General features: G+C 41.9%; 1 protein-coding gene across 3 annotated transcripts; it reads left to right on the top strand.

Annotated features, from left to right (window-relative positions):
• The first annotated feature begins 1,719 nt into the window (after positions 1 to 1,719).
• LOC133397323 (gastrula zinc finger protein XlCGF57.1-like) lies at positions 1,720 to 24,449 on the top strand. 3 transcript variants are annotated; one of them, XM_061668056.1, is made up of 3 exons: positions 1,720 to 1,808; positions 5,541 to 5,875; positions 6,639 to 9,449. In XM_061668056.1, exons 2-3 carry the CDS (start codon positions 5,863 to 5,865, stop codon positions 8,132 to 8,134), a joined length of 1,509 nt encoding a protein of 502 aa, XP_061524040.1. In that variant the 5' UTR covers positions 1,720 to 1,808; positions 5,541 to 5,862; the 3' UTR covers positions 8,135 to 9,449. The 3 variants fall into 3 exon arrangements, with proteins under 3 accessions (XP_061524040.1, XP_061524039.1, XP_061524041.1); XM_061668055.1 differs by lacking the exons at positions 1,720 to 1,808; positions 5,541 to 5,875; positions 6,639 to 9,449 and adding exons at positions 12,581 to 12,843; positions 13,266 to 13,422; positions 21,779 to 24,449; XM_061668057.1 differs by lacking the exons at positions 1,720 to 1,808; positions 5,541 to 5,875; positions 6,639 to 9,449 and adding exons at positions 13,348 to 13,422; positions 15,321 to 15,889; positions 21,779 to 24,449.
• Positions 24,450 to 25,803: the final 1,354 nt, after the last annotated feature.

The following is a 25,803-nucleotide window of genomic DNA, read 5'->3' on the forward strand; positions in this document are numbered from 1 at the left end:
GCTTTACAAAGCCTCACATTCACACACATATTCATAAACCAATGGGCGACTGCTGCTAAGCAAGGCACTGCCTGGCCCACTGAGAGCAAATAGGGTTCAGTGTTTTGCCCAAGGACACTTCGACACGCAGACAGTCGTAGCAAGGATTCGAACCTGTTCTACCTACTAAACCAAAGCCACCCTAAAATAATCCCATTGGTATCGCAAGACAAATCCAGATCTGTGCGACAGACTACCAAGGACTCCACTAAAAGAGGTTTGATGAAGATCTGATATTGTATTTCAAAATAAGCGTCTTCGAAAACTAATAAAATACATTTTTTAATGCATCTCAAGATTCAAATTAACCTTGCTGGTTGCATTCCTTAACCGAAGAGCATTGACGTCCGTATTATTGGGAAGCTTTTATTTTGAAGGTGGCTTTCACGGAGAGTTGGCGACCGATTACCGTAATGCCACTATGAACAAAATTACCGTAATGCGTAGTATGAACAAAATTAGGGGCGGCTGGCGTGACTGCTACTTTACGAGTGGAGGCTGGCTTGACCGCAGCCCGAGACGAGTGTCGTCCATAGATACAAACACTAGATGCGCCAGCGAGCTATAGCAAGCGGGCTAAGCGTGGCGGCCATTGTTGGGAAGGTCGTCGTTCCAATAGAAACCAATGCTTGAACACTGAAATTAAGTCGTAACTTTGTTAATTATTAACCATTGTTCACGAGGGTGACTGTTTTGTCAACACCAAAGCGTTTTCTATCAATACAAAAGATTTTTTTAAAGCAAAAACAATATTTTAACATTTGAAAGGTACTCCCAGTTCCATTGTCGTAAATTTGCGGCGTTTTATTCAATCGTATGCAGCACAATGTACCGGCATCCTTGGTCTTTTAGTTTTATTGCAGTCCACACACTTTGAATGACACTTCGTATAAAGAAACAAAAATACATTAAAATAAAATTTTAAATTTGCCCTCCCTAGCTTAGCGTCACCGTCGGCACCGAGCTCAAAACGGGCGTGTCCAGCTAACGATCCATAATTGTGAGTGTCGTCATGCAAACGCAAAGAATCCTCGCCTCCGACCAATTTGAATTGCCCGAGTTTCGTTTTTCTCACTCCCGCACGTCCTTTTATTTAGTTTTTGTCTCGTATCTTTTACCATAAACTTGCGCTTCCTTCGTTGGCAGCAACTTCCGCCACAGTAGATCTACTTCCGGGCACTTTTTGTTCGAGTCATCGAATGCACTCCACTAATTAATTCTTCCCGATTTAGTAGTAACGGATTGAAACCTCCACATCATTCGTCCATCACTACTTCCAAAGATTAAATGTTGGTCTATAACAATATTTAGTTTGGATGACGTCATTAATGCACTTAAGATGAAGGAGACGACAGGAAATGTTCGCTAAATGAAGATAGGTGTTCCGGTCAAAGTAATCCGATGGTGTGCGTCTCATTTTTCTTCTGCGAAAAGTGCGAGTTACCTCGATATTCGTGCCCTTAAAATTATAGAACCAACACTAAACTATCATTTAAATCTTAAATCTCTGTCTGGATAAACTCGTCTTGGTGGTGCAAGTTGACGCTTAGCAAGCTTGAACGCCGTTAGCTTCACTCGCTAGCCGCTAACGAAACGACGCGTTTGTTCGCAACACATCACAAAGTGTTGTGAATATCGCGTGAAAATGTGTGCAAGGACGACAGCAAAGTACAAGAAGGAACTTTTTGAAATGAATGAAGAGAACGAGCGACAATGTCAACTGTTGGACGCTCTTCGCAAGCAGCCGCGTGTTGTGTTATACAGAGCAGGTTTGTACTCTTCTCACTCTCACTTGTTGAGTTACTAATTTATTGTTAAATATTCCCGTGTTTCTATTTAAATGGAATCTTCACTATATGTAATAGCGTCTCCTAAATGAAGCCTTATTTAGGGAACTTTCCTTATTTGGGTCACGGGTGTGCCGCAACTTTTTCCAGCTGATTTGTGGCAAGAGAAGTGGGGTAAACCCTAGTTTTCGCCAGCCAATTGCAGGGCACATAACAAACACAGCCAAGGACAGTTTAGACTCTAGAGTCTTGATTTGACCAAACTGCATGTTTTTGAATGTGGCCGGAGAAAAGCCACTCAACCACGGGGAGAACACTCCAGAAACTCCGCCACAGCTCGGATTCGAACAGCCAACCTCTAAACTGTGTGTGGATGTGCTCAACACTAGTGACTCCAAACTGATCATTTGAAGGGCGCCAGCACATGATTTATTAAAGGGGCTCTAAGCAGAAATCCGTGTTTTGTTTCTAAATGCATAAATATGTTTGAAGATAAGTGCTGAAAACATATGCGAAGGCTGATAACAATAATGTGCAGGATTCTTGACGTATAGCTTTTTTTCATCATTTGAATTCTCCTGATTTTGTGGGCCGCACTAAAACACAACCCCGTTACGTCACGGGGCTGGGGCGTATACTTTCTAGCGCGAGTTCCCTCCCCCAATATATAAGGACTCATTTTGATTTTTGATTAGATAATACTGACCTTCGATCAAACATTGATGTCAACGTCAGCGGAATGGGGTTAGGAGGTGCGGGTGTCGGATGGGGTTTCAGCTCTTCATTGCTGTTTCCCGGACCGGGCGCCCTGCCCCCCTGGATTTTAATGCATCACACACACTCATCCCTATGCGTTTTTTAATGCACCACATACCCATCTCTGGGGGACTGTGGCTCTTGGGTGGGGACGGGGGGGGGGGGGATTTGGCTGTTAGGCAGCAGTGCCTGGCAGCCCTCGTGCTGGGCGGGGGACTGGCTGGCATCTCTCACTCACCTCAAGAATCTTTGTTCTCTTCGACTGATTGACTCTGATTCTTAAGGAATATCAATTATAATACTAAGAAACCACAGCGGCATCTTAACAACTCCACTGTGACACAGTAAAACTGTTCCGGCAGAAAAAGGGAAATAGAGCCTCCATTCTGCTTGACCTAACAGCCAAGTATGACAAACAAACAAAAAAGTTTTGAAACCTGATTTTATATACTTTGCGATTTTTGTTGTTGTTTGTTTTCATTCAAATTTGGCAGGCTTGTTAACATTGCTCTTCTTCTCTGTGGTGTGTCGAATTTACATGCCATTTTTTTTAGCCTGTTTCATACCATTTGAATTCGACTTGCAGAGTAAATATTCACATTTCCTCTCACTGGGCCTCGTTCATTCACCGTGCACATGCAGATTTGTGCTCAAATCATGCATATGTACGTTTGATGCACAATTGTTTTTCTCCGTATTCTCCGAACAAATTTAGAAACTCCTCAGATCTTTCTTACTGACAAAAAATATAGGATCAGCTATCGTAAGTACGTCAAACAAATTTTTTTTTACCCAAGATCCACAATGTATTGGAACTACAGTCATTTATAAAAAAAAAAATAATAATTAGTTTGGCAATATTAACGTTCTTCTTTTTTTTACTACTTTCAGCAGCTGCCAAGTGGCAGGAATATCACTTATCCACAGTACAAAAAAAAGCATTAGCTTAACCAAACCCATTACTTGGTAATATACGCCACACAAGTTACAGAATGATGTCATCAACATGAACCAAGCACTTAAATATTAGTGGAGTTGAAGCCACATTAAATGAGGAACTTAGTGCAGACATGACATGCCAAATACAATAAGTACATGAACATAACATTAAACAAGCACACCATTCTCAGTCACTTCTCTAAAGACTCTTAACTGATTGATAGATGCTGATTGTGGTCCATGAAGGCAATTGTGTGTGCGTGTGTTTGTGCGTCTGTGTATATTGAGCATACACACACACACACCTTTGCTCCCATCATTGTAATTTTGATGCAGTAAAATAACCGAAATAGTGTGGCGACAGTGAAAACGTGGATATCTTTGCACTTTTATGGCACTGTACCGTCACTGTACATTGTATAATAAACAATCACCTCTCAATAACCTAGCTGTGTTTATTGAATAATGAGTGGTCTGGGTGATCTGTATAATATTTTTGAACAGCTGGACTGCTCTTTGTACGATTCACCAGCCATAAATTAGTACTTGTGAAATATTGGTGACTCAAAAGAAACTACAGGAAGTCCTCGAGTTACGACGGACTCGACCTACGACGTTTCGACTTTACGACACCCGTACCTCGTCCGCCATTTTGTCCCCAGCACCATAGTGTTTCTGCTTAGCTAGTGCATAGTGCATAGGGCTTGTCTGTGTTTGTGCGCCGGGAGTATCTTTGCATTTTTCGCCCTCCTTTTTTCACACGCTCACCAGTAATGGGAAGTACAGCATCCTATTTTTTTATTTTAATGTATTTTTGTTTCTTTATACAAATTGTTAACCTTTCCTGCTACGGTCACCTGACCGCGGTCGGGAGATGCAGGAGTTAACTCCCTTCTCTCGCTGCACAGCTGAGCTGGGTGGCGGCAACAATAAAGGCATGAAGCACTGATTTGCTGCTTTAATGGCTTTATTAGCGCCTGTGCACATTCAACGTCAACGGGTCCTCCGCTAATCGCTACTCTTCCTCGGTCGCCGTCACTACGCTTGCCACTGTACACTCTCGCACCGGCGCGCACTCCTTCCTCCTTCACAGTCCCCCCCCGGACGACGCCTGCGCAGTCCTGTCTCACTCACATATCGATGCACGCACACTGAGCTTGCTGTCACAATCACGTGGGACAATAACCGTAACAGGAGTATTTCGCCATAAATTTTGACTTTAACGGTGAAATCCGAGTTACGTGGAAATTCGTGTTGCGTCGCCAGCGTAGGAGCGAAACTCGTTCGTAAATCGGGGACTTCCTGTATTGTTGTTTTGAAGAAGTAACTGTAGTCTGACGATTCACCCAGGAAAAGTAATGTTACTGTGCTCGTCACTCAAAATGGTGACATTTTGGAGTAAGGCGTGACATTCTAACTTTGTAATGTGTTTCCGGCATCACTGCCCGCAAACTAAAAGGAGTTTGACACCCCTGCTATAGAACTACCTGTTTTTGTTTAGAAAATAGTGGAACTACGCCCACAAAACAAAAAACTCCTGTTCAAAAGTATACAGATTAATTTGAAGTACTAAGTCAATACACTTACCAATCGCAAAATGGGGAAAAGACCGCTCAGTGTCTACCTACTGACAATGATTACTGGGCAGAAATCTGCACAAATACATTCTCAATGACTAAAAACAGTAATTTACAGATAATCCAATTCAAAGTACTCCATGGATCACACGTTACGCAATATAGTATGCATAAAGGTCCTGCCCCAAGTGGAGGAGTTCAAGTATCTCGGGGTCTTGTTCACGAGTGAGGGAAGAATCGACAGGCGGATCGGTGCAGCGTCTGCAGTGATGCGGACTTTGTATCGATCCGTCGTGGTAAAGAAAGAGCTCAGCCAAAAGGCGAAGCTCTCGATTTACCGGTCAATCTACATTCCTACCCTCACCTATGGTCACGAGCTGTGGGTCGTGACCGAAAGAACAAGATCCCAGATACAAGCGGCTGAAATGAGTTTCCTCCGCAGGGTGTGATAGGGTGAGAAGCTCGGTCATCCGGGAGGATCTCAGAGTTGAGCCGCTGCTCCTCCACACCGAGAGGAGCCAGATGAGGTGGCTGGGGCATCTGATTCGGATGCCTCGGGACGTGCCCGGTAGGGACGTGCCCGAAGACCCCGGGGACGACCCAGGACACGCTGGAGAGACTACATCCTTCGGCTGGCCTGGGAACGCCTCGGGATCCCCCCGGAAGGGCTCAATGAAGTAGCTGGGGGGAGAGAACTCTGGGCGTGCCTGCTAAAGCTACTGCCCTCGCAACCCGACCTCGGATAAGCGGTAGAAAATGGATGGATGGATGGATGGAGTATGTATAAAATGGCATATTCAAAATCGAACAAATGCACTCTTTGTACTGAAAACACTCCAGACACTTATTTACCCGCTCTTTGGCATTGTACACCTGTACAACACTTGTGGTCTCTAGTTATACAGAAACTCTCTTCAGTTTTGAACTGTAGGATTCCAATTTCTCCTAATCTTTGTCTATTGGGTGATTTAGAAGGTATAGAGCTTCCAAATAAACATGGTCAACCAATACCTGTAATTCTAGCAATTGCTAAAAATACAATATTGTTAAACTGGAAAGATAAACAAGCTATCAACACTAACCACCGGCAAAATCTTGTCACAGATCCACCATTCTACATTGCCATGCAGCTGAACAGGATAGGTTTAAAAAGGAAAGGAAAAAAAAAAAAAAAAAGTCGCTACATATTGTGTACATTATTTTGACATGAAAATACAGACTGCATAGTTCTTGCCACGTAACAGAAATTTGGCTGCTGAAATTATATTGACAAGAGGGCCGTGTCACAGAAAAACAATTCAATAAAATTGCAAATACGAAACCAGGAGTATGCACGGGTCCACTGTACTACCATCATTATACTTGTTTTTATAAAATATCATTTAATACTTTTTCACGTTGTTGACCTGCCCAATTTTATTTCCAATATATCAATATGGGTCTCATAACAACCTTAAATATAAACCATTATACACAACAAAGTCACAACATAAGAATAGACCTCACCAAACCATGCGTCTTTTTTCTTCGTGTCCTGCAGACATCAGTGGGGATCTTTGTCCTGAGCAGCAGGAGCCAGAGGCCCCTCGCATTAAAGAGGAAGTGGAGAACAAAGAGGTCCCCCATATCAAAGAGGAAGAGGAATTGGAGCCTGTTTCCATTAAAAATGAGGAGGAAGACGAGCGCCCTCACATCAAACAGGAACAGGAAGAGGAGGAGGAGGATATCACCAAGTTTCCATTGACTAGTCTCCCTTTGAAGAGTGAAGATGAAGGTCTAAGTGTGGAGAGCAGAGGGGCGGAGCCTCCAAGCAGCAGCTCAAGTCAACACATGACAACAGAAGGAGATGGAGAACACTGTGGAGGCTCACAAGCAGACAAGCTCTTCGCTCCATTATCAGATAGTGACAACGCAACGTCACACTCTCCTCACATAAATGATGATGATGATAAACAGTCTGAAGGTGATATGACATGTCCCACTGACAACAAACAATGGAGATGTTCTCAGTGTGGGAAAATGTTTTCTGATAAGGGCAATTTGAAACGACACATGAGAACACACACTGGTGAAAAATCTTTTTCCTGCTCAGATTGTGGCCAAAGATTCTCTAAAAAGGAACACTTAAAAATACACACAAGAAGGCACACCGGTGGGAAACTTTTTTCCTGCTCAGACTGTGGTTATATATTCTCTTCTAAGGGACATTTAAAAATACACACAAGAACCCACACTGGTGGGAAACCTTTTTCCTGTTCAGTTTGTAGTAAAAGATTCATTCAGAAGGGAAATTTAAAAAGACACACAAGAACCCACACTGGAGAGAAACCTTTTTCCTGCTCAGTTTGCGGTAAAAGATTCATTCAGAAGGGAAATTTAAAAAGACACACAAGAACCCACACTGGAGAGAAACCTTTTTCCTGCTCAGTTTGTGGTCAAACATACACTGATCAGGGACAATTAAAAATGCACACAGGAACCCACACTGGACAGAAATCTCTTTCCTGCTCAGTTTGTGGTCAAAGATTCTCTGATCAGGGACAGTTAAAACTGCACACAAGAACCCACCCTGGTGAGAAACCTTTTTCCTGCTCAGTTTGTAGTAAAACATTTATTCAGAAGGGATATTTAAAAATACACACAAGAACCCACACTGGCGAGAAACCGTTTTCCTGCTCAGTTTGCAGTAAAAGATTTGCTGATAAGCAATGTTTAAAAAAACACACAAGAACTCACACTGGCGAGAAACCTTTTTCCTGCTCAGTTTGCAGTAAAACATTTACTCGTAAGGGAACCTTAAAATTACACACAAGAATCCACACTGGTGAGAAACCTTTTTCCTGCTCAGTTTGCAGTAAAAGATTTACTATGAAGGGAAATTTAAAAATACACACAAGAACGCACACTGGAGAGGAACCCTTTTTGTGCTTAGATTGTGGCCAAAGATTCTCTGAGAAGGGAGATTTAAAAATACACACAAGAATGCACACTGGAGGGAAACCTTATTCCTGCTCAGACTGGGATGAAATATTCTAATATAAGGGACAATTAAATATGCACACAAGAGCGCAAACTGGTGAGAAAAAATTGTGTCCAAAGATTCTCTCCAAAGGGAAACCTAAAAATAGACACAAGAATGCACATCTGAGAGAAACCTTTTTCCTGCTCAGTTTATGGTCAACGATTCCCTCGTAAGGTTCGGGATAAGACGCATAAGTGTGCTAGTGAGAATAGCAGGGATCAAGACGCTTTCACTGAAAATGTAAATGTTGAATATCAAAAGTAATTACTATGTTACTGACTTATACAAATCTACATTCCTGTATTCTGTGTCCCCATCTTTTATTTCATCCATCTTGTCCATATATTTTCTAAAAACCTGCTGTGGGGAAGTGTTGATTTAGCAGTGGTGCCAAAATACTTTAAAGGAACTAGTTACTGGTAAGACCATAGGCACTTATTCCCTAGTTCTGGACTTACAAATGATGTCTGGAGTAAAGAAGCCCTACAAAATAGACTCAGTTGTAATTTTAGGCTCGTTTTACGATTAAATATATATATTTTCAGACAGATTTTGTCCCTCCCACATTTTGGATGGTCAGCCCATCGCAGCCTGACACGTAGCAATCACGAGCCGATAACCTTTCCTAACATTTTTGCCCATATTGAAAGTCTGTATGTTTATAACAATAATAAGTTAAAATAGTGAACGGGAAATATGTTGGAAGGCTTTTTTTTGTTTTGTTTTGTTTTTTTGTTTTTAAATCGCCCGTTAGAATGCCACCTTGAGGAAAGAAGACAGCCACATCGTCCCACAAGAATTCTTGCAGATTCATTTCCTCATTTGTCAGCTCACTTTTGAATTGTGTGCACCAAACATGTCTTGAAGATGTCCCAGTAGAGTTCTTATAGATCACAAAGGCGTTTCTGTAGGTGGCATTCTGTGAAGGACATCGACTTTGGTTGGCTGTCAGAACATCGGTTGACCCATGACGAGGCTCTCCCTGCCAAACGTGTTATGTCGCTACATGTTCTGAAACTGCAGCTGATCTGATCTTATCTGATCCATTAAAGGTTGAAGCTGCCACGAGTAAAGATGTCCGCATAAATTTTGGTGATGATTGTTGACGGTTTTGGGGCATGAAACCATGTTTCTTGGGTTCATGCATGAGGCTTGCAAGGTGAGTTTAATTTTCTTTAGTATGAAATACAGTGAAATATGGACAATTAACAGCCATACATCCCCCCAAGCAATGCATGAATTTTGGCCAATGTTTTAGTGATGTCGATATCAAATAAGTGAAGATTGGTTGAACGAGACTGTAAAGAAACATTGACTTTTGGTGGTAAACTGTAAAGTGTATATGTGATCCTTAATAAAATACACCTCAAAACAGTGAGTGACTCAATTTGCTTGTATATCAAATCAATTTTCCCATTGAATATAATTGAAATACCTTTACCATTGAAAGCCAAAAACAAAATGCTTGCAACTTAGCAAAAAATCTCCCAAGGGGACAAGGTATAAGTGGAAAAACTTCTCAGCTGGGGCGCTGGTAAGTCAAGGTAGCGCTGTACTTGGCTGACTTTGGATCTTAGACGGCCTCAACCCGCTGCTCCCCTGAGACGGTCGGCTCCACTAGAAGCACTGTCTTGGATAATGTTACCATGGCCAGTTGAGGTTCTAGGGAAGTGGAGCTGCCACACCGAGATGCAGTTGGTGATGATGCTCTCGGTGGTGCAGCGGTGGAAGTTCACCAATATCTGAGGGGACAGATGGGCCTCCTTCAGTTTGGTCAGGCAGAAGAGGCATTGGCGGGCCTTCGTGACCAGGGTCATATGTGCAAATCAGTCGCCTTTCTGCGAAATTTGCTGTTTTGAACTCAAAATAGGCCATCTACGTGAATTGTATAGATCCGATGAGTTTTTCCTGGAGTGGGGGGGGGGTCGCCGTCGCTGACGTTATAGGCTGTTTCGTACTCCTTGAACACTGGCCGTTACATCACCCCACACATCCACCATCCACACACAGAGGTAATTTCTGAATATTACTCCGCGGCTTCTATTGGGCTTCCTGGGCATAGGTACTATTAAGGTCGGTAGGGGGGTACCGACAATCTATTCAGCAGTTTTGATTTTCCGTTGCAGTCAGAGTTTGTCCTTTTTTGTAGCAGTGGCAGGCCGTGCTTCCTCAGAAGCTGCAGGAAGTACATCCTCTGCTGGGCCTTTTTGAGAATGGAGTTGATGTTGATCTCCCACTTTAGGTCCTGAGAGACTGTAATTCCCAGGAACTTGAAGGTCTCGATGGTTGACACTGGGCAGTTGGACAGCTTGAGAGGCAGCTATGGCGACGCATGCCTGCTGAAGTCCACCATCATCTCCACAGTCTTGAGCGTGTTCGGTTCCAGGTTGTATCGACCGCACCACAGCTCCAGCCGCTCCACTTCCTGTCGATACGCAGACTCGTCACCGTCCTTGATGAGGCCGATGACTGTGGTGTCATCTGCAAACTTCAGGAGTTTGACAGCCGGATGTGTTGAGGTGTAGTCGTTCCTGTAGAGAGAGAAGAGCAGTCGAGATAGGATAGAACCGTGGGGCGCCCCGGTCTTGGTGGTGGACACCTGCTGTGTCCTGCATGTCAGGAAGCTGTAAATCCATTGGCTGATAGCAGGCGAGAAGCTGAGCTTGAAAAGTATTTGATTCCACTGGTTTTAAACCACAAATCATCCTAAAGTGAAATGCGATTCTAAAGTCTGCCTTCTGTTTGGTCAAAGGGGGCCAGCCTCGCTCTCTGAGGAGCATAAAAGGCCAAAGCTCCTTTCTCCTCCGCTCTGGCTCTCGCTCTCTCTCTCTCTCTCTCTCTCTCTCTCTCTCTCTCTCACTCTCACTCTCTGTTTTTTTTCCAACTTCTTCAAACCATCCCCCGTGAGCGCTTTTGCCCACCACCTGAAAGGTCGCCCGGCTGCCTGAATTGGTCTATGCAACGTTATTCTTTGTTCTTTGTTTTGCTTTATTCTTTCTTTGTTTTGCTTTTTTTCTGAATTGTTCCCCCTGTTGATTCCCCTGTTAGATTTGATTACATTTTATATAAAACCGTTTGTGTGTTTGGATACGACAAGGGCCTAGGATCTAGAACTCCTATTTAATTCCTGTACCTTCAGATTATGAGAGAGAGGTTTTTTTCATCACTTTTTTTTTTTTTTTTTACACATCTAAAAAGAGATGTGGTGCCCCTTTACGAGATAAAATAGTCCGATTTTAACGTTAAAAACGTAAATCGGACTAAACTGGAAGTGAACGCAGGTGTTCACCTTAGACGAATTTATTTCTTAAATAAATTACGTTTTATCCCAAATCCATATACGCTACAGGTGTAAAAAAAAAAAAAATAATAATAATAATAATTTTCCTGCGCGGAGAATTATTGGATGTATTTATTTATTTATTTACCTTATTGTACTCTTTAGAGTGTTCCGAAGATAGCATTCGTTAACGAACTGCTCTCTCTCTCCCGTCTCTGCATCTGGGTCCAACTCGCAACCTGAGTCCTGACAACATAGTCTGGCCAAGTCATGGACCCAGCGGAGACGGATCCCAATGAGGAGGCGCTACAGGAAGTTTTTGGGGGCCCCCCTAAATGAGTAGCTTAAAGACGAGCTGGCCTCCGGGGATGACCCAAGCTCCCTGGAGCATCTTTCCATCAAACTCGACTGTCTCGATTTTTTAAAAATCAGTGGTAGTGACAGCGAAATATGCAGAATTCAGGGGACCTTTATTTTATTTTGAAATGCAACTTCAGATTTGGATGGGACCTCTTTTGGTGGAGACCTGGCGTGATGTGGTGTCCCCCAGAACTGGACTGGTGTGATAAGGAAATGATTTTTTTAAATAAGATTTTTCTAAATCAGTGGTAATGACAGTGAAATATGCAGATTTCAGGGACATTTATTTTCAAATGCAACATCAGATTTGGATGGGACCTCTTTTGGTGGAGACCTGGCGTGGTGTGGTGTCCCCCAGAACTTGACTGGTGTTGTGATACTGAATAGATTTTTTTTTAATCAGGGGTAATGACAGCGAAATATGCAGCTTTCAGGGGACTTTTATTTGGAAATACAATAACAAATCGGTTGCCCACAGATCTGGACTGGTCTTGCGAAACTAATGCAATTGTTTTTTTAAATATATTTTTGGGAAAAAAGATATACTTGCAGTCATCTATGCAGATTTTAAATAAACTTACATTTTTAATGCATCTCAAGATTCGCTTGCTGTTTGCAATCCTAGGATAGTTTACTTTCTCTCAGAAGTTGACTGGTTGCGTTATAACAGAGATTATTTCATAGAATTATTTGAAAACCCTTGTGAGTTCAAAGCGGGACAGAAAATGGATGGATGGATTTTAAGATCGAGTCGGTGGCCTGTCGCTTTAAATATCTCTACCCTAAAGGATTATGGGTAATACAGCTCCTTTCCCTTCTGGCGATGCGGGAGGAGGGGCGATCGTGCTTCAGCAAATCTTCCTGAATTTGGACCGAATGTTGCGAATCATCGACGCAAGACGCCCCTGATCACTACATTAGTGGACGAAAACATCATTCGTGCAATCTTCGTGTCCGCTTGGAGCCGTCTCGGCGCACCTTGAAGCTTCTTGGCCGAGTTTATCTTAGCATAGTTTAGCATATCTTGCTAACAAAGAGACGCGTTTGTGATCAACACTTCGCTGAGCAGAGCTCAAGCGTGAGGTAAAGTGGGTTTCCCCCCCCGCCACCTACAAGTGAATGAGTGGAGATCACAAGATCGAATACTAACACTTAAATGTGAAAGAAAAGAAAAAAAACTCAGACAACTGAATTCTATAAACTTTGTTTGTCTGAGATGCTGAAATAATATCCTGCAAAGATGTTCTGAATCGTTGTCATTATCTTAATCTGGATTCTGAACCATTTTGTAGAATAATGTCTCTTCTTTCTGTCTCACATTTCTTACCATGCATAATTAAATATTCTACAGTTTCCTCTGGTTGACAATAATCACATCTACCACTTTGGTGCTTTGGCATTTGAACTAACATACTGTTTAACCCACAATGTCCAAATGTTAATCTTGATGTCATTGCTTCACGTGTCCAATTTGCACTTTGCTTTTTCTCCTCCCTCCAACGTAGAGCGGAAAGTGTCGTGATCGCCGTGTGAAAATGTGTGCAAGAAGGACCGGTGAGTACGAGGAGGAACTTTGGGGCCCAAAAGAGGAGAAACAGCCAATACGTCAACTACTGGACGCCGTGTTCAATCTGCAACCTCGAATTGTGCTACGCAGAGCAGGTTGGTTTCATTGTTGCATGCATTCTAATTTTATTGATATTCCTGTGTTTATTTATTGGCCCTGTTGATGATGCATTGAACAGAACATGATGAACATCCAATAATATGAACTATGTGGGTCTGCTGCAGGGCGGAGCTACGTGGTGGCTGCTGCTGCCCTAGGCAGGGGGCTGGCAACCCTGCGGCCAACCCCCGAATCAAACAACAGTAAACAATTCTGTTAGCCTACCCTAATAGGAGTAAAGCAGTTTACACTACGTGTGGACCAGCTGACATCCATGGAATTATTGGCCTGCAAGTGCTATTAATCGGCTACATCTTTCTAACCATTCTGAGGAAAGGTGCCAGGTGTCTTGAAAGGCTGCACAGTAGTTTGAATTAGAAGCAACTCTCTATGCTGCAATTCAAAGTTTTTTTTTTTTTAAGCACTCAAATAAGTGAAAGAAATGAAGTACAAGCTTTGCAATTTAAATATTACAAAGCTGTTAACAAATGTTTGCCAAAAATATGCCCAGTTTGTATCAGAGGAAGACGGTGTCAAATGTTTTGAAGACATTTGCTTTGCAGGAGTTCATAACGTAGACATGTTTTTGACTTATACAAATGCGCATTATAGCTTTTTAGGGGAGGGGCCATCTTTTAACCTGAAGCACCTTTGAATCTGAAAATGATACATTTGTTTTGAAAAAGGATGCTGTATACATACAAAGGTAGAACAATACAGACCCGTTCCAAAAAAAAATTAATATCATGGAAAAGTTTCCATTCCATTCAAAAAGTTAAACCTTTATAGATTCAGGGCCCACAATTTAAACCCATCACATCCATTATCTGTGCCGCTTATCCTCACAAGGGTCGCGGGAGCCTATCTCAGCTATCATCGGGCAGGAGATGGGGTACACCCTGAACTGGTTGCCAGCCAATCGCAGGGCACATATAAACAAACAACCATTCACACCTACGGGCAATTTAGAGACTTCAATTAACCTACCCTGCATGTTTTTGGAATGTGGGAGGAAACCGGAGTGTCCGGAGAAAACCTGCACAGGCACAGGGAGAACATGCAAACGCCACACAGGCGGGGCCGGGGATTGAACCCTGGTCCTCAGAACTGTGAGGCAGACACTCTAACCAGTCGCCCACCGTGCCGCCACAATTTAAACCATTTCAAGTATTTATTTGTTTCCCCACGTGTCATTAAATTGGTTCAATTGTCTCAGTTGGGTTCAATATGGGGAAGACTGCAGACTTGACAAGTGGCCAGAAGACCATCATTGATACCCTCCATAGGATGGGGAAGCCACAAACGTTCATAGCTCAGGAGGCGGGCTGTTCACAGAGTGCTGTGTCCAAGTATATCAATGGAAAGACAAAATCTGGCAGGAGAAGATGCACCAGCAAAAGTGGATGAGCAGACTATCAAAGAGAGACGATTCAAGAATCTAGGGAGATTCAAAAAGTGGGGTTGTCACAGCTTCAAAAACCACCACATTCAGACGCAACCAGGAGATGGGCTACAACTGTCGGGTTCCTCGGGTCAAGCCACTTCTGAGCCTGAGCCAACGTAGGAAGCGTCTCAACTGGGCCAAGGAGACAAAGGACTGGACGATTGGCCAGTGGTCCAAGGTCCTCTTTTCCGATGAAAGTAAAGTGAGCCTTTCATCTGCGAATCAAGGTCCAAGGGTTTGGAGGAAGACTGGTGAAGAACAGAACTTAAGCTGCTTGAGGTCCAGTGTAAAATATCCACTCAGTCATGATTTGGGGTGCAATGTCCACTGCAGGTGTTGGTCAACTCTACTTTCTTAAATCCAAGGTCACTGCAACAGTCTACCAGAATGTTCTAGAGGACTTCATGATTGCTTCTACTGAGGCTCTGTGTGGATCTATGCATCTTCCAGCAGGTCCTGGCCGCTGCCAATACCGCCAGAAGCACCAAAACCTGGTTTGATGCCCATGCCATCACAATGCTTGACTGGCCACCCAACTCTCTGGATCTAAACCCCATTGAGAATCAATAGGGTATTATCATTGAGGGGCACCAGACCCAAAAACAAAGAAGAACTGACAGCAAGCATCAAAGAAGTCTGCGCTTCCATAACTCCCAGGCAATGCCACAGGCGGATTGCCTCAATGCCACGGCGCATCCAGGCAAAAGGAATCCCAACCAGGTATTGAAGATTAACATATCGTTTTGAAAGGACCATATTTTGATTTTTCTTCTTCTTCAAAAACACAAGTAAATGGTGATTACTTATCAGTATTCTAATTTTCTGAATTCCTGATTTCTTGGGTTTTATGAGCTGGAAAGCCCTCATTCTGTAAAAATAAATACATGAATACTTGAAATTGTTTAAATTGTGGGCCCTGAATCTATAATCTATGAAAGTCCTGAGTGCGCGCAGGAACCGCCGACGAGGCAGCACAGCAGTGGGGTTCGTCGGCCGTGCAGGCGTCTGTTTTGATATAGGTATGAAATCATATACAAAGTGTCTAAATAAATGTCTATTTCTACAGGTATGTATGTACAAGCTATTTCCTGTTCGAGCTGTGAACTGGCCCAGACTAAGACTAATAATAAAATGTAAAGCACATGCAAAAAGATCTCAAATGGGAAGAAACAGTTATTAGGTCATTAACAAAACAGGTTTTAGTCCTTTATTTGTCCAGAAAATAAGTGACAAGTATGATTTGTCTCCAAACATTGTTGAACGACACATCACTGAGACACTCGGAGAGTGGGAGACAAATGCAAACGTGCAGTAAGTTGAACACAAACGAGTTACTAATGCATTAACTTCTAGTTTTAGCCATTATCTTTGCGCTCATCATTTGGCATTTTGCTGACGTTATCACAATAAATAGGTTGGAAATATAATGAAATATGCCAACTGGATAGTGGAATTAACTGTCAAGGGGTTCTTGCATTAATTTTGATGTGACACGAAAACTAGCTATGCTGGGCTTTGATTCAGTACCTAGGCTTTCCAAAATTGCTTTATTTACTCCAGTTAGTAGTGCCTCCTGTGAAAGAAGTTACTCTGTGCACTTAAACCAAGCAAAAACTTAGGAATACAAAATATTGAGACAAGGAGGGCAAAATCTCTTCATATGTAAAAAAAAAAAAAAAAATAAATAAAATTGTCACAATTTGACACAGTGTGGAAACAGACTCATGCTAATTTAAATCATGCCAATTGTAAAGAGCTGTAAATATGTACAAAGGTAAACTATAATAATCATAATTGTGTCACTATTAAACAAGCCGGTTTACCTTTTTTTTATTGCAAAGGTAACATTTAAAATTACCTGTATTCTCTTTCTGTACATTAAACCTTGCCTTTGAGAACATAAATGGCTAATAAATTCTTGATTATGAATCAATTTGAGTGTCTTGAGAAGATTTTGAAAGTAGCAATTATTGTACTTTCCATTTTGTGCAATTACATTCCTACCAGTTTTCTCTGGGTACTCTGCTTTCCTCTCACATTTCAAAAACATGCATGTTAGGTTGATTGAAGACTAACTTCTCCATAGGTGTGAATGTGAGTGCGAATGGTTGCTTATCTATATGTGCCCTACGATTGGCTGTCAACCAGTTCAGGGTGTACCCTGCCTCTCGCTCGAAGTCAGCTGAGATAGGCGCCAGCACACCCATGATGCTAGTGAGGATAAGCAGTTCAGAAAATGGATGGATGGACCTTCTGACAATAAACCTTTTGCATGTTTATTTTGTCATATCTATTTAACACATTCACTGCCATTGACGGCTTTAGAAGTCAAATATCCATGTTAACTGGGAAGGCTGGCGGTGAATGAGTTAATTAGTTTGGGGCTAAATTAAGTTCCACATTGTGAATACATCTAAAGAACACTTTCCAATATATAGCTATAGGGTGCATCTATTAAAAATGCAGTACTGTAATTAATTGTAACAAATCCTTAGAATCTCATTCGCAACTGCCAATTATTATGTCTTTGGGGGGAGGGGGGCAACCAAACAACAACACAATTGAGCACTAGACCAAAATTTGAATGTGCACCCCTGTATATACAGTAGCTGCCTGTTAATGGCAGGAAATAGTTAAATTGTGAAGCCCAATGGCGCAGACTGACGAGCACAACGTGGTTACGTCATCAACGCGAGGGAAGAAGGCGGAAGCAGAGCATACAAACCCAACTCCAATGAAGTTGGGACGTTGTGTTAAACAAATAAAAACAGAATACAATGATTTGCAAATCATGTTCAACCGATATTTAATTGAATGCACTACGAAGACTCTAAATTTCTAAATTAATGATTATTTGGTCAAAACTAAAGTTTGTCAGTTTGAACATTAAATATCTTGTCTGTGTAGTGTATTCAATTAAATATAGGTTGAACATGATTTGCAAATCATTGTATTCTGCTTATATTTATGTTTAACACAACGACCCAACTTCATTGGAATTGGGTTTGTACATATTTGATTTAAGGAGAGCAAAATAAATGCAGACAACGCAGGTGGTTTGCAAGCTGCTGTTAAACACACAAAAAAGAAGATAGCGGCGATGACTTCGGAGAAGATGTAGAAAATTAAGACAAAATGCCAAACGTTTGGGAGCATTTCAGACCAATATGAAAGGCTACCAACCGGTGACGCGACACGTCTCTCAAGCAAGACACACACAAAGCGGTAGAAGAGCCAAGATGAACGTTGGGCAAATAAGTGAGTTTAAATGCAATTTACTAACGTACCGTTAGCCCTGTGGAAGGCTAAGGGTTCTATTCTCAGTACCGTCAAATTTGTGACGGTATTTTTATTTGTTATTTGTCGCAATAAGTGAGTGGCCCCACACCCAGCGAAAGGGTCCCAGTGGCTGAGGACCCCACCCAATCAATCGAGGGGCGGGATCGGGCCCAGGGGTCCACCCGAGAGCAGCCCGGTGGAGGGGACACGTCCCACACTGAGGGTACATAGCTACAGCCCTAATATTTTCAGAGGTGTATGTGGACATAAATAGGAATGTGCTCATCAATTCTAGTTGAAGATCGGGCGGCATTTTTGGACCTAAAGCGACTTAACGCGTGTCATATATGGCAGGAAGTGGCTATATCTTCTTGCCTCAAGAAAGCATTTCAACGGTCGATTATTATTATTATTTATTTTTTTTTTTTTTTTAAACAACAACCCGACATGTTTCACAATCACTACACCACCACCAATATCACAACTACTACTACCACTACAACTTCTATCACCACCATCACTCCGATTACAACTGCTACTTCAATTGCTACTATCATGACTGCTACTAATACCACTGCTACTACTACAGTAAATCAATCGAGCAAAATATTACTGCACTGTGCAAAATGTTTTGCGCGTTAGGTTAACAATCATCGGCCAGAATAGAGATGCACCCCTAGACTTATTCTACAAATGTTTTTTTTTTTTCTGCTGTCAAGGCTGCTGCAGCAACTCACTCCAAGTAACATGATCCAGAATTCATCTATGTCAGAAATCACATTAATTTCATTGAAGTATCATGTTTTCGTTGATTTGGAAAACTACTCAAATAACTTGCTTAAAATATCACGAAAGTTGATATTTCTTAGGATGTGTGATTCAGTAAATAAAACTGTCACTACATTATTGGATGTGAGAATAGTGATTTTCTTGCCAAGACATGGTTTTGAATAAATTAAACTTCAAAACTGAACTAAAAAGTAACAAGTTGTCAATATTATGTCACTTGGAATTATTCAGAGAGGGGATGATTGAAAGCAAAATGAAAGCAAATACAAACAAAGCGAACTGTACAAGGTGATATAGTTACATATTTACAAAATATGACATCCCATAAAAGCACATGTTGAATAAAGGGTAAAAACAGGTGCAGCAATCATGTGCAGTATCCCTCAATAACTTTTTAAACGGTGATGTTATGATGAATGCGGTGAGGCTTTGGAAAATTATTTTGAACTTTAGATTTTCTTCACTGCTGCTGAAATTATTTTTACAAGAGGACACTGTGAGATTAAAAAACTATACAGAAAAATGTGCACATGCCAAACCGGGAATATGCAGGAGTCCACTGTATTACCTTTATTAGGGCCCGAGCAGATAGACCTGCGAGGTCCCTATTGTTTTGGTAGAATGTATTCTTTTAATCATTCCAAATAAGGTCATTTTTGAGGCACTAAACGTGCATGAAAATTCACGAAATTTGGCACGCACATCGGAACTGCCGAAAGAATGAGAAAAGACCTATTTGCGCTACGTTGCACCTACGACGATGAAAATTCCTACACGCGAGAAGCACCCCCACACGAAGAAAATTGTAATTACAACCCATGTTCTAAACTCAACAGAAAATGATCTATGCCCCCCCCGGGGCACCAAATTGGGCACTTGGTGGCCCGGGGGGGCAGATCCGGTCCGCCACGTCATTTTATGTGGCCCGCGAGAGTGTGCATCGACTTTGTGTTTCTTGCTAATCTACTAAAAAATCCAAATTGGCTTCACTTTTTAAAATATTGCGATATTGCAAGCATTTATTTATTTTTTGTTCCCAACCCCACTTTTAAAATAAAATTGATTCATACTGTAGTTGAGCAAACACTTTTTACTGTCTTTTGATTTCAAAAGTAACTATGCATTAATTTGTGTATCTGTAATAATATGAGGCAATCATATATTAATATGGGTTTGGAGCCATAACGGCCCTCCGAGTGGAACCATAACTGAAATGTGGCCCGTGACAAAATGAGATTGACACCCCTGATCTACGGCCTTTTAAATATAACATTTAGAGTAGTTAAAAGTCCCACCATCATTACCATCAATACATACAGTAATGTAGTAGGACGTAGAGTTCATTAGCTTCTTTCAACACCCGCATTTAGTCAGAATAGCCTTTGAAAAGGCTTTACACTTGTCCAACAGCAGTGATGTCCTACATATGGCCTGGGGGCCATTTGAAGGTCATCCCCCATTTTTGTGTGGTCCAAATTTTCTCAATATAACGTTTTACATGGCTTTGCGCTTCTGACAGCAGTCGTATTCAACCTATAGCCCAAGGATCATTTAGCTTTGAGAAGGGTTCACACTTGTCCATGAGCAATGGTGTCCTACCTATGGACTGGGGGCCATTTGGGGGCCATCTCCCATTTTTGTGTGGCCCGCATATCTCAATATAACCTTTTACACAGCTTTGCACTTCTCACAGCAGTGGTGTTCAACCTATAGCCCGGGGTCCATCTGCAGCCGGTCTTCATTTTGTGACCTTTTTCCAAAATTTGCATGGTTCATACTTTTGCACTTGTCTTGCAGCAGTGGTGTCAAACCTATGGCCTGGGGGGCCCTTTGCGGGTAATCCTTCATTTTTGTGTGGCCCACATTTACTCAATATGGGCCATACCTTAAGTCACTGGTGGTGTAGTGGTACACTCGCCGGACTTTGGTGCGGGCAGCGTGGGTTCAGTTCCCACTCAGTGACAGTGTGAATGTGAGTGTGAATGGTTGTCCGTGTCTGTATGTGCCCTGCAACTGACTGGCGACCAGTTGAGGGTGTAGTCCGCCTGAAGTCAGCTGGGATAGGCTCCCGTGACCCTAACCAGGATAAGGGGTATTGAAAATGGATGGATGGATGGATGGGGCCATACCTTTGCACTTGTCCTACTGCAGTGGTGTCTAACCTACCTTCCGGGTGGAATTTGAGGTGCCAATAGCCCAAACTGCCGAGAGCTCTAACTGCCAGTACCCCAACAGGGGCGTGTTGCGAGGGCCCAATTATAGCTGCTCGCAGCTGTAGTTGATACTTGTTTTTATGAATTTTGTTATTTTACACATTTTATTGTTATTGACCTGCCCAATTTTATTATTTCCAATTTATCGAACTCATCTGGGTTTCACATTAACCTTAAATATAAATCCATCCATCCATTTTCTGAGCCGCTTCTCCTCACTAGGGTCGCGGGCGTGCTGGAGCCTATCCCAACTATCATCGGGTAGGAGGCGGGGTACACCCCACCCAACTTGTTACCAGCCAATCGCAGGGCACATACAAACAAACAACCATTCGCACCTACAGGCAATTTAAAGTCGTCAATTAACCTACCATGTATGTTTTTGGGATGTGGGAGGAAACCGAAGTGCCCGGAGAAAACCCACGCAGGCACGGGGAGAACATGCAAACTCCACACAGGCGGGACCAGGGATTGAACCGGTCCTCAGAACTGTGATGCAGACGCTCTAACCAGTCGACTACCATGCCACCCTTAAATATAAATCTAAACCACAATACAAAACATGAAAGTCACAACATGAGAAAAGATTTGCCAAACCATGTGTGTTTGTCTTGTTGTGTCTTCCAGACATCACTGAAGATCTTCGTACTGAGAGGCAGGAGCCATTGCCCCCTCACATTAAAGAGGAAGTGGAGGACGAAGAGGTCCACCACATCAAAGAGGAAGATGAGAAGGATATCACCAAGTTTCCATCGACTGGTGTCCCTTTAAAGAGTGAAGCTGTAGGTCAAAGTGAGGAGAGCAGAAGGGCGGAGCAGATGACAACAGAAGGTGTTGGCGACCACTGTGGAGGATCACAAGCAGACGGACTCTTAGCTCCACTATCAGATGGGAACGACATGACGTCACACTCTACTCAGAGTGATGATGATGATGATGATGATGATGATGATAAACTGTCTAATGGCGACATGACATATCACACTGACAACAAACGATGCAAATGTTCTGAGTGTGGGAAAGCATTTGCTAATAAGAGCATTTTGAAACAACACATGAGAACACACACTGGAGAAAAGCCTTTTTCCTGCTCAGTTTGTGGTCAAAGATTCTCTGTGAAGGGAAACTTAAAAAACCACACAAGAACACACACAGGTGAGAAACCTTTTGTCTGCTTAGGTTGTGGCCAAAGGTTCTCGAAGAAGGAACACTTAAAAAGACACACAAGAATGCACACTGGTGAGAAACCTTTTTCCTGCTCAGTTTGTGGTCAAAGATTCACTCAGAAGACAGATTTAAAAAAACACACAAGAATCCACACTGGAGAGAAACCTTTTTCCTGCTCAGTTTGTGGTCAAAGATTCACTCAAAAGGCAAACTTAAAAAAACACAAAAGAACACACACTGGTGAGAAACCTTTTTCCTGCACAGTTTGTGGTCAAAGATTCACTCAGAAGGCAGTTTTAAAAAACCACACAAGAACACACACTGGTGAGAAACCTTTTGCATGCTCAGTTTGTGGTCAACGATTCTCTGTGAAGGGAAACTTAAAAAGTCACACAAGAACCCACACAGGTGAGAAACCTTTTTCCTGCTCAGTTTGTGGTCAAAGATTCTCTGAAAATGGAAACTTAAAAAAGCACACAAGAACCCACACTGGTGAGAAACCTTTTTCCTGCTCAGTTTGTGGTCAAAAATTCCCCGTGAAGGAAAACTTAAAATTACACACAAGAACCCACACTGGTGAGAAACCATTTTCCTGCTCAGTTTGTGATAAAAAATTCTCCGTGAAGGAAAGCTTAAAGTTACACACAAGAATCCACACTGGTGAGAAACCTTTTTCTTGCTCAGTTTGTGGTAAAACATTCTGTGTGAAGGAAAGCTTAAAATTACATACAAGAACACACACTGGTGAGAAACCATTTTCCTGCTCAGTTTGTGGTCAAAGATTCTCTTTTAAGTATCTAGCTAAGACACACAAGTGTGCTGGTGAGAATAGCAGTGATCAAGATGTTTTTTTATGAAATGTAAATGTTTAATCTAAAAAGTAATTAATGATTTACAAAAATATACATTCTGGTATTGTGTGTACTGGCTTTTATTGTATGTATCTATCTATCTATCTATCTATCTTCTTCTTGTCCATATATTTGTGTTAAGAATTAGCACTGGTGCCAAAATGCTTTAAAGGGACTAGTTAAAGGTGGGAACATGGGTACTTACTCCATAGTGCTGGACTCAAAAATGTCTCAAGAAAAAAATGTCCTCCAAAATACACTGTCGTCATTTTAGAATCATTTACTGATGAAATATTTGATTTTCAGCCAGATGTTGGACCGACCATATTTTGGACATTAGCCTGTCACAGCCCGATACATCACGAGCAGCAGCCGATTACCTTTTCTCATTGAACTTCTATGTTATGTTTTCTATGTTTTCCCATAACGAGGCCGAACCCGTTAATGTCCTGAAACTGCAGCTGATCTGATTTGATCTTTTCTTATCCCTAAATTCTAAAATATTGGGCTGATCGTTGTAATATTTTAAGAGGTTGAAGCTGCCATGAGTCTAGATGTCCGCATAAATTTTGGTGATGATTGTTGACAGTCTTGGGACATTAAGCCATGTTTCTTGGTTTCATGCATGAGGCTTGCAAGGATGTGGCACTTGGCCGCCATGTTTATATAATTTTCATTAATAATTTGCAATTTATCAGCACATTAAATTAGTGATTGAACATAATTTTGGTGTACTAGCTGTTTTTCATGTGATGATGATGTCAATGATAAATGACAGCAATTGTAAGCCATAATACCAATTTGAACAAAGCAGTGTTTGGAAACTCAAGCAAGCTTTATTTTATTTTTTATTTTCTGAAAAGTTATCATTTTGAAGGTGAGGGGATTCCACCTGACAGCTAGGATATATAAAATATGACTAATTACTGCCACTTTATAGAATAGTACATATTCCTTCCCCCACACCAGCTATGCTAGTGCTTTTCAATTTTCGATTTTGGCGATGAAAAAGGGGCGTTTGAAAGGGAATTAGTTATTTCCCAATTGCTACAAAATGTGTTGATATTATTGGAGATGACTGCCAGTTTAATTTTCTTCAGCAAAAAATGCATAAAACGAACTTGTTTGTGAAATATGGACCTTGAAGCATGTATGCATTTTGTCATTGCAATGTTTTAGTGATGTCAATATCAAAGAAGTGAATGATTGATTGAAATCATTTGGTGGTGAACTGTAAATTGTATGTGTTCTTGAATAAAATGCACTTCTTCTAACAGTGAGGGTGACTCAATTTGCTTGTCTTATCAAATCCATTTTCCCCATTAAAAATAATTGCTATGTCTTTACTCAATTGGAAACGCTCCAAAAACAAAAGGCTCGCAACTTAAAGCAAAAAAATGACCCAAGCGACAAGCCCGAAATGGAAAAACTGCAAAGCAGGCTTACTGTGGAGTATCACGGCCTCTTTGCTCCACTATCAGATAGTGACATGACGTCACACAAATTAAAATTTTCACCCAGCTTTCAAATGAGACTCCATATGAAAAATCCGATTGACAAAAACAGGAATAATTTTGGTTCAAAATGTCTTCCAGTATCATTTTCATTGCCAACTGATGGTTTACTTTTGAAGTCATCACTGATTTTGATTGGCTCCCATTGTCACCAAATCAAAATCTTGTTGAGTTTTTCACCTGTTTCACACTCTACACTATCCCACCTTTCAAATGACACCTGCTATAAAAAAAAATCATTCATTCATTTTCCATATCGCTTGTCCTCACAAGGGTATGCTGGAGCCTAGCCCAGCTAACTCTGGGCGAGAGGCGGGGTACACCTTGAACTGGTCGCCAGCTAATCGCAGGGCACATATAAACAACCATTCACACTCACATTCATACCTATGGGCATTTAGCATCTTCAACTACCCTACCATGCATGTTTTTGGGATGTAGGAGGAAACTGGAGTACCCAGAGAAAACCCACGCAGGCACGAGGAGAACATTCAAACTCCACACAGGCAAGACTGGATTTGAACCCAGGTCCTCAGAACTGTGAGGCAGATGTGCTAACCAGTCGTCCATCGCGCTGCCCAATTCCCCAATTCCTCTTCAATAAATAATTCACCGCAAACTTCTCTGCCTCTGTTTGCTTCTGGGTCCAGTCACAACAGATACTTTCGTATCGTGACAGAATACTCTGGCCATCATGGACCCAGCAACCCCGGAGGCGCTAAGACAAGCACTCACTCTCCAAGGTGCCCATATAGGAAGACAGGACAAAGCTCTGCAGGAACTCATGGAATCATTAACCACTGTCACGCAACAAGTTTCCGTCCTTTCTTCCAAAATGCCGACCGACCCCCCTCCCGTAAGTACTCCTTCCGAGCCCGCAGCCTCCGATCCATTCCGCCTCCCGTACAAAGAGCCTCATGTTCCTCTGCCCTTCTCAACCTCACAGTTCTGAGGACAAAGACAAGATATTTAATGTTCAAACTGATAAACTTTATTGTTTTTAGCAAATAATCATTAACGTAGAATTTTACAGCTGGAACACATTCCAAAAAAGCTGGGACAGGGTCATGTTTACCATTGTGTTACATCACCTTTTCTTTTAACAACACTCAATAAACAT

Source organism: Phycodurus eques, chromosome 22, assembly GCF_024500275.1.
Source record: "Phycodurus eques isolate BA_2022a chromosome 22, UOR_Pequ_1.1, whole genome shotgun sequence".
In the NCBI taxonomy this organism is placed as follows: Eukaryota; Metazoa; Chordata; class Actinopteri; order Syngnathiformes; family Syngnathidae; genus Phycodurus; species Phycodurus eques.

Coding starts and splice junctions, on each gene's coding strand:
- LOC133397323 (XM_061668055.1), top strand. CDS start 13,296: ATGTGTGCAAGAAGGACCGGTGAGTACGAGGAGGAACTTTGGGGCCCA. Junction 13,423..21,778: donor AATTGTGCTACGCAGAGCAG/GTTGGTTTCATT, acceptor TGTGTCTTCCAG/ACATCACTGAAGATCTTCGT.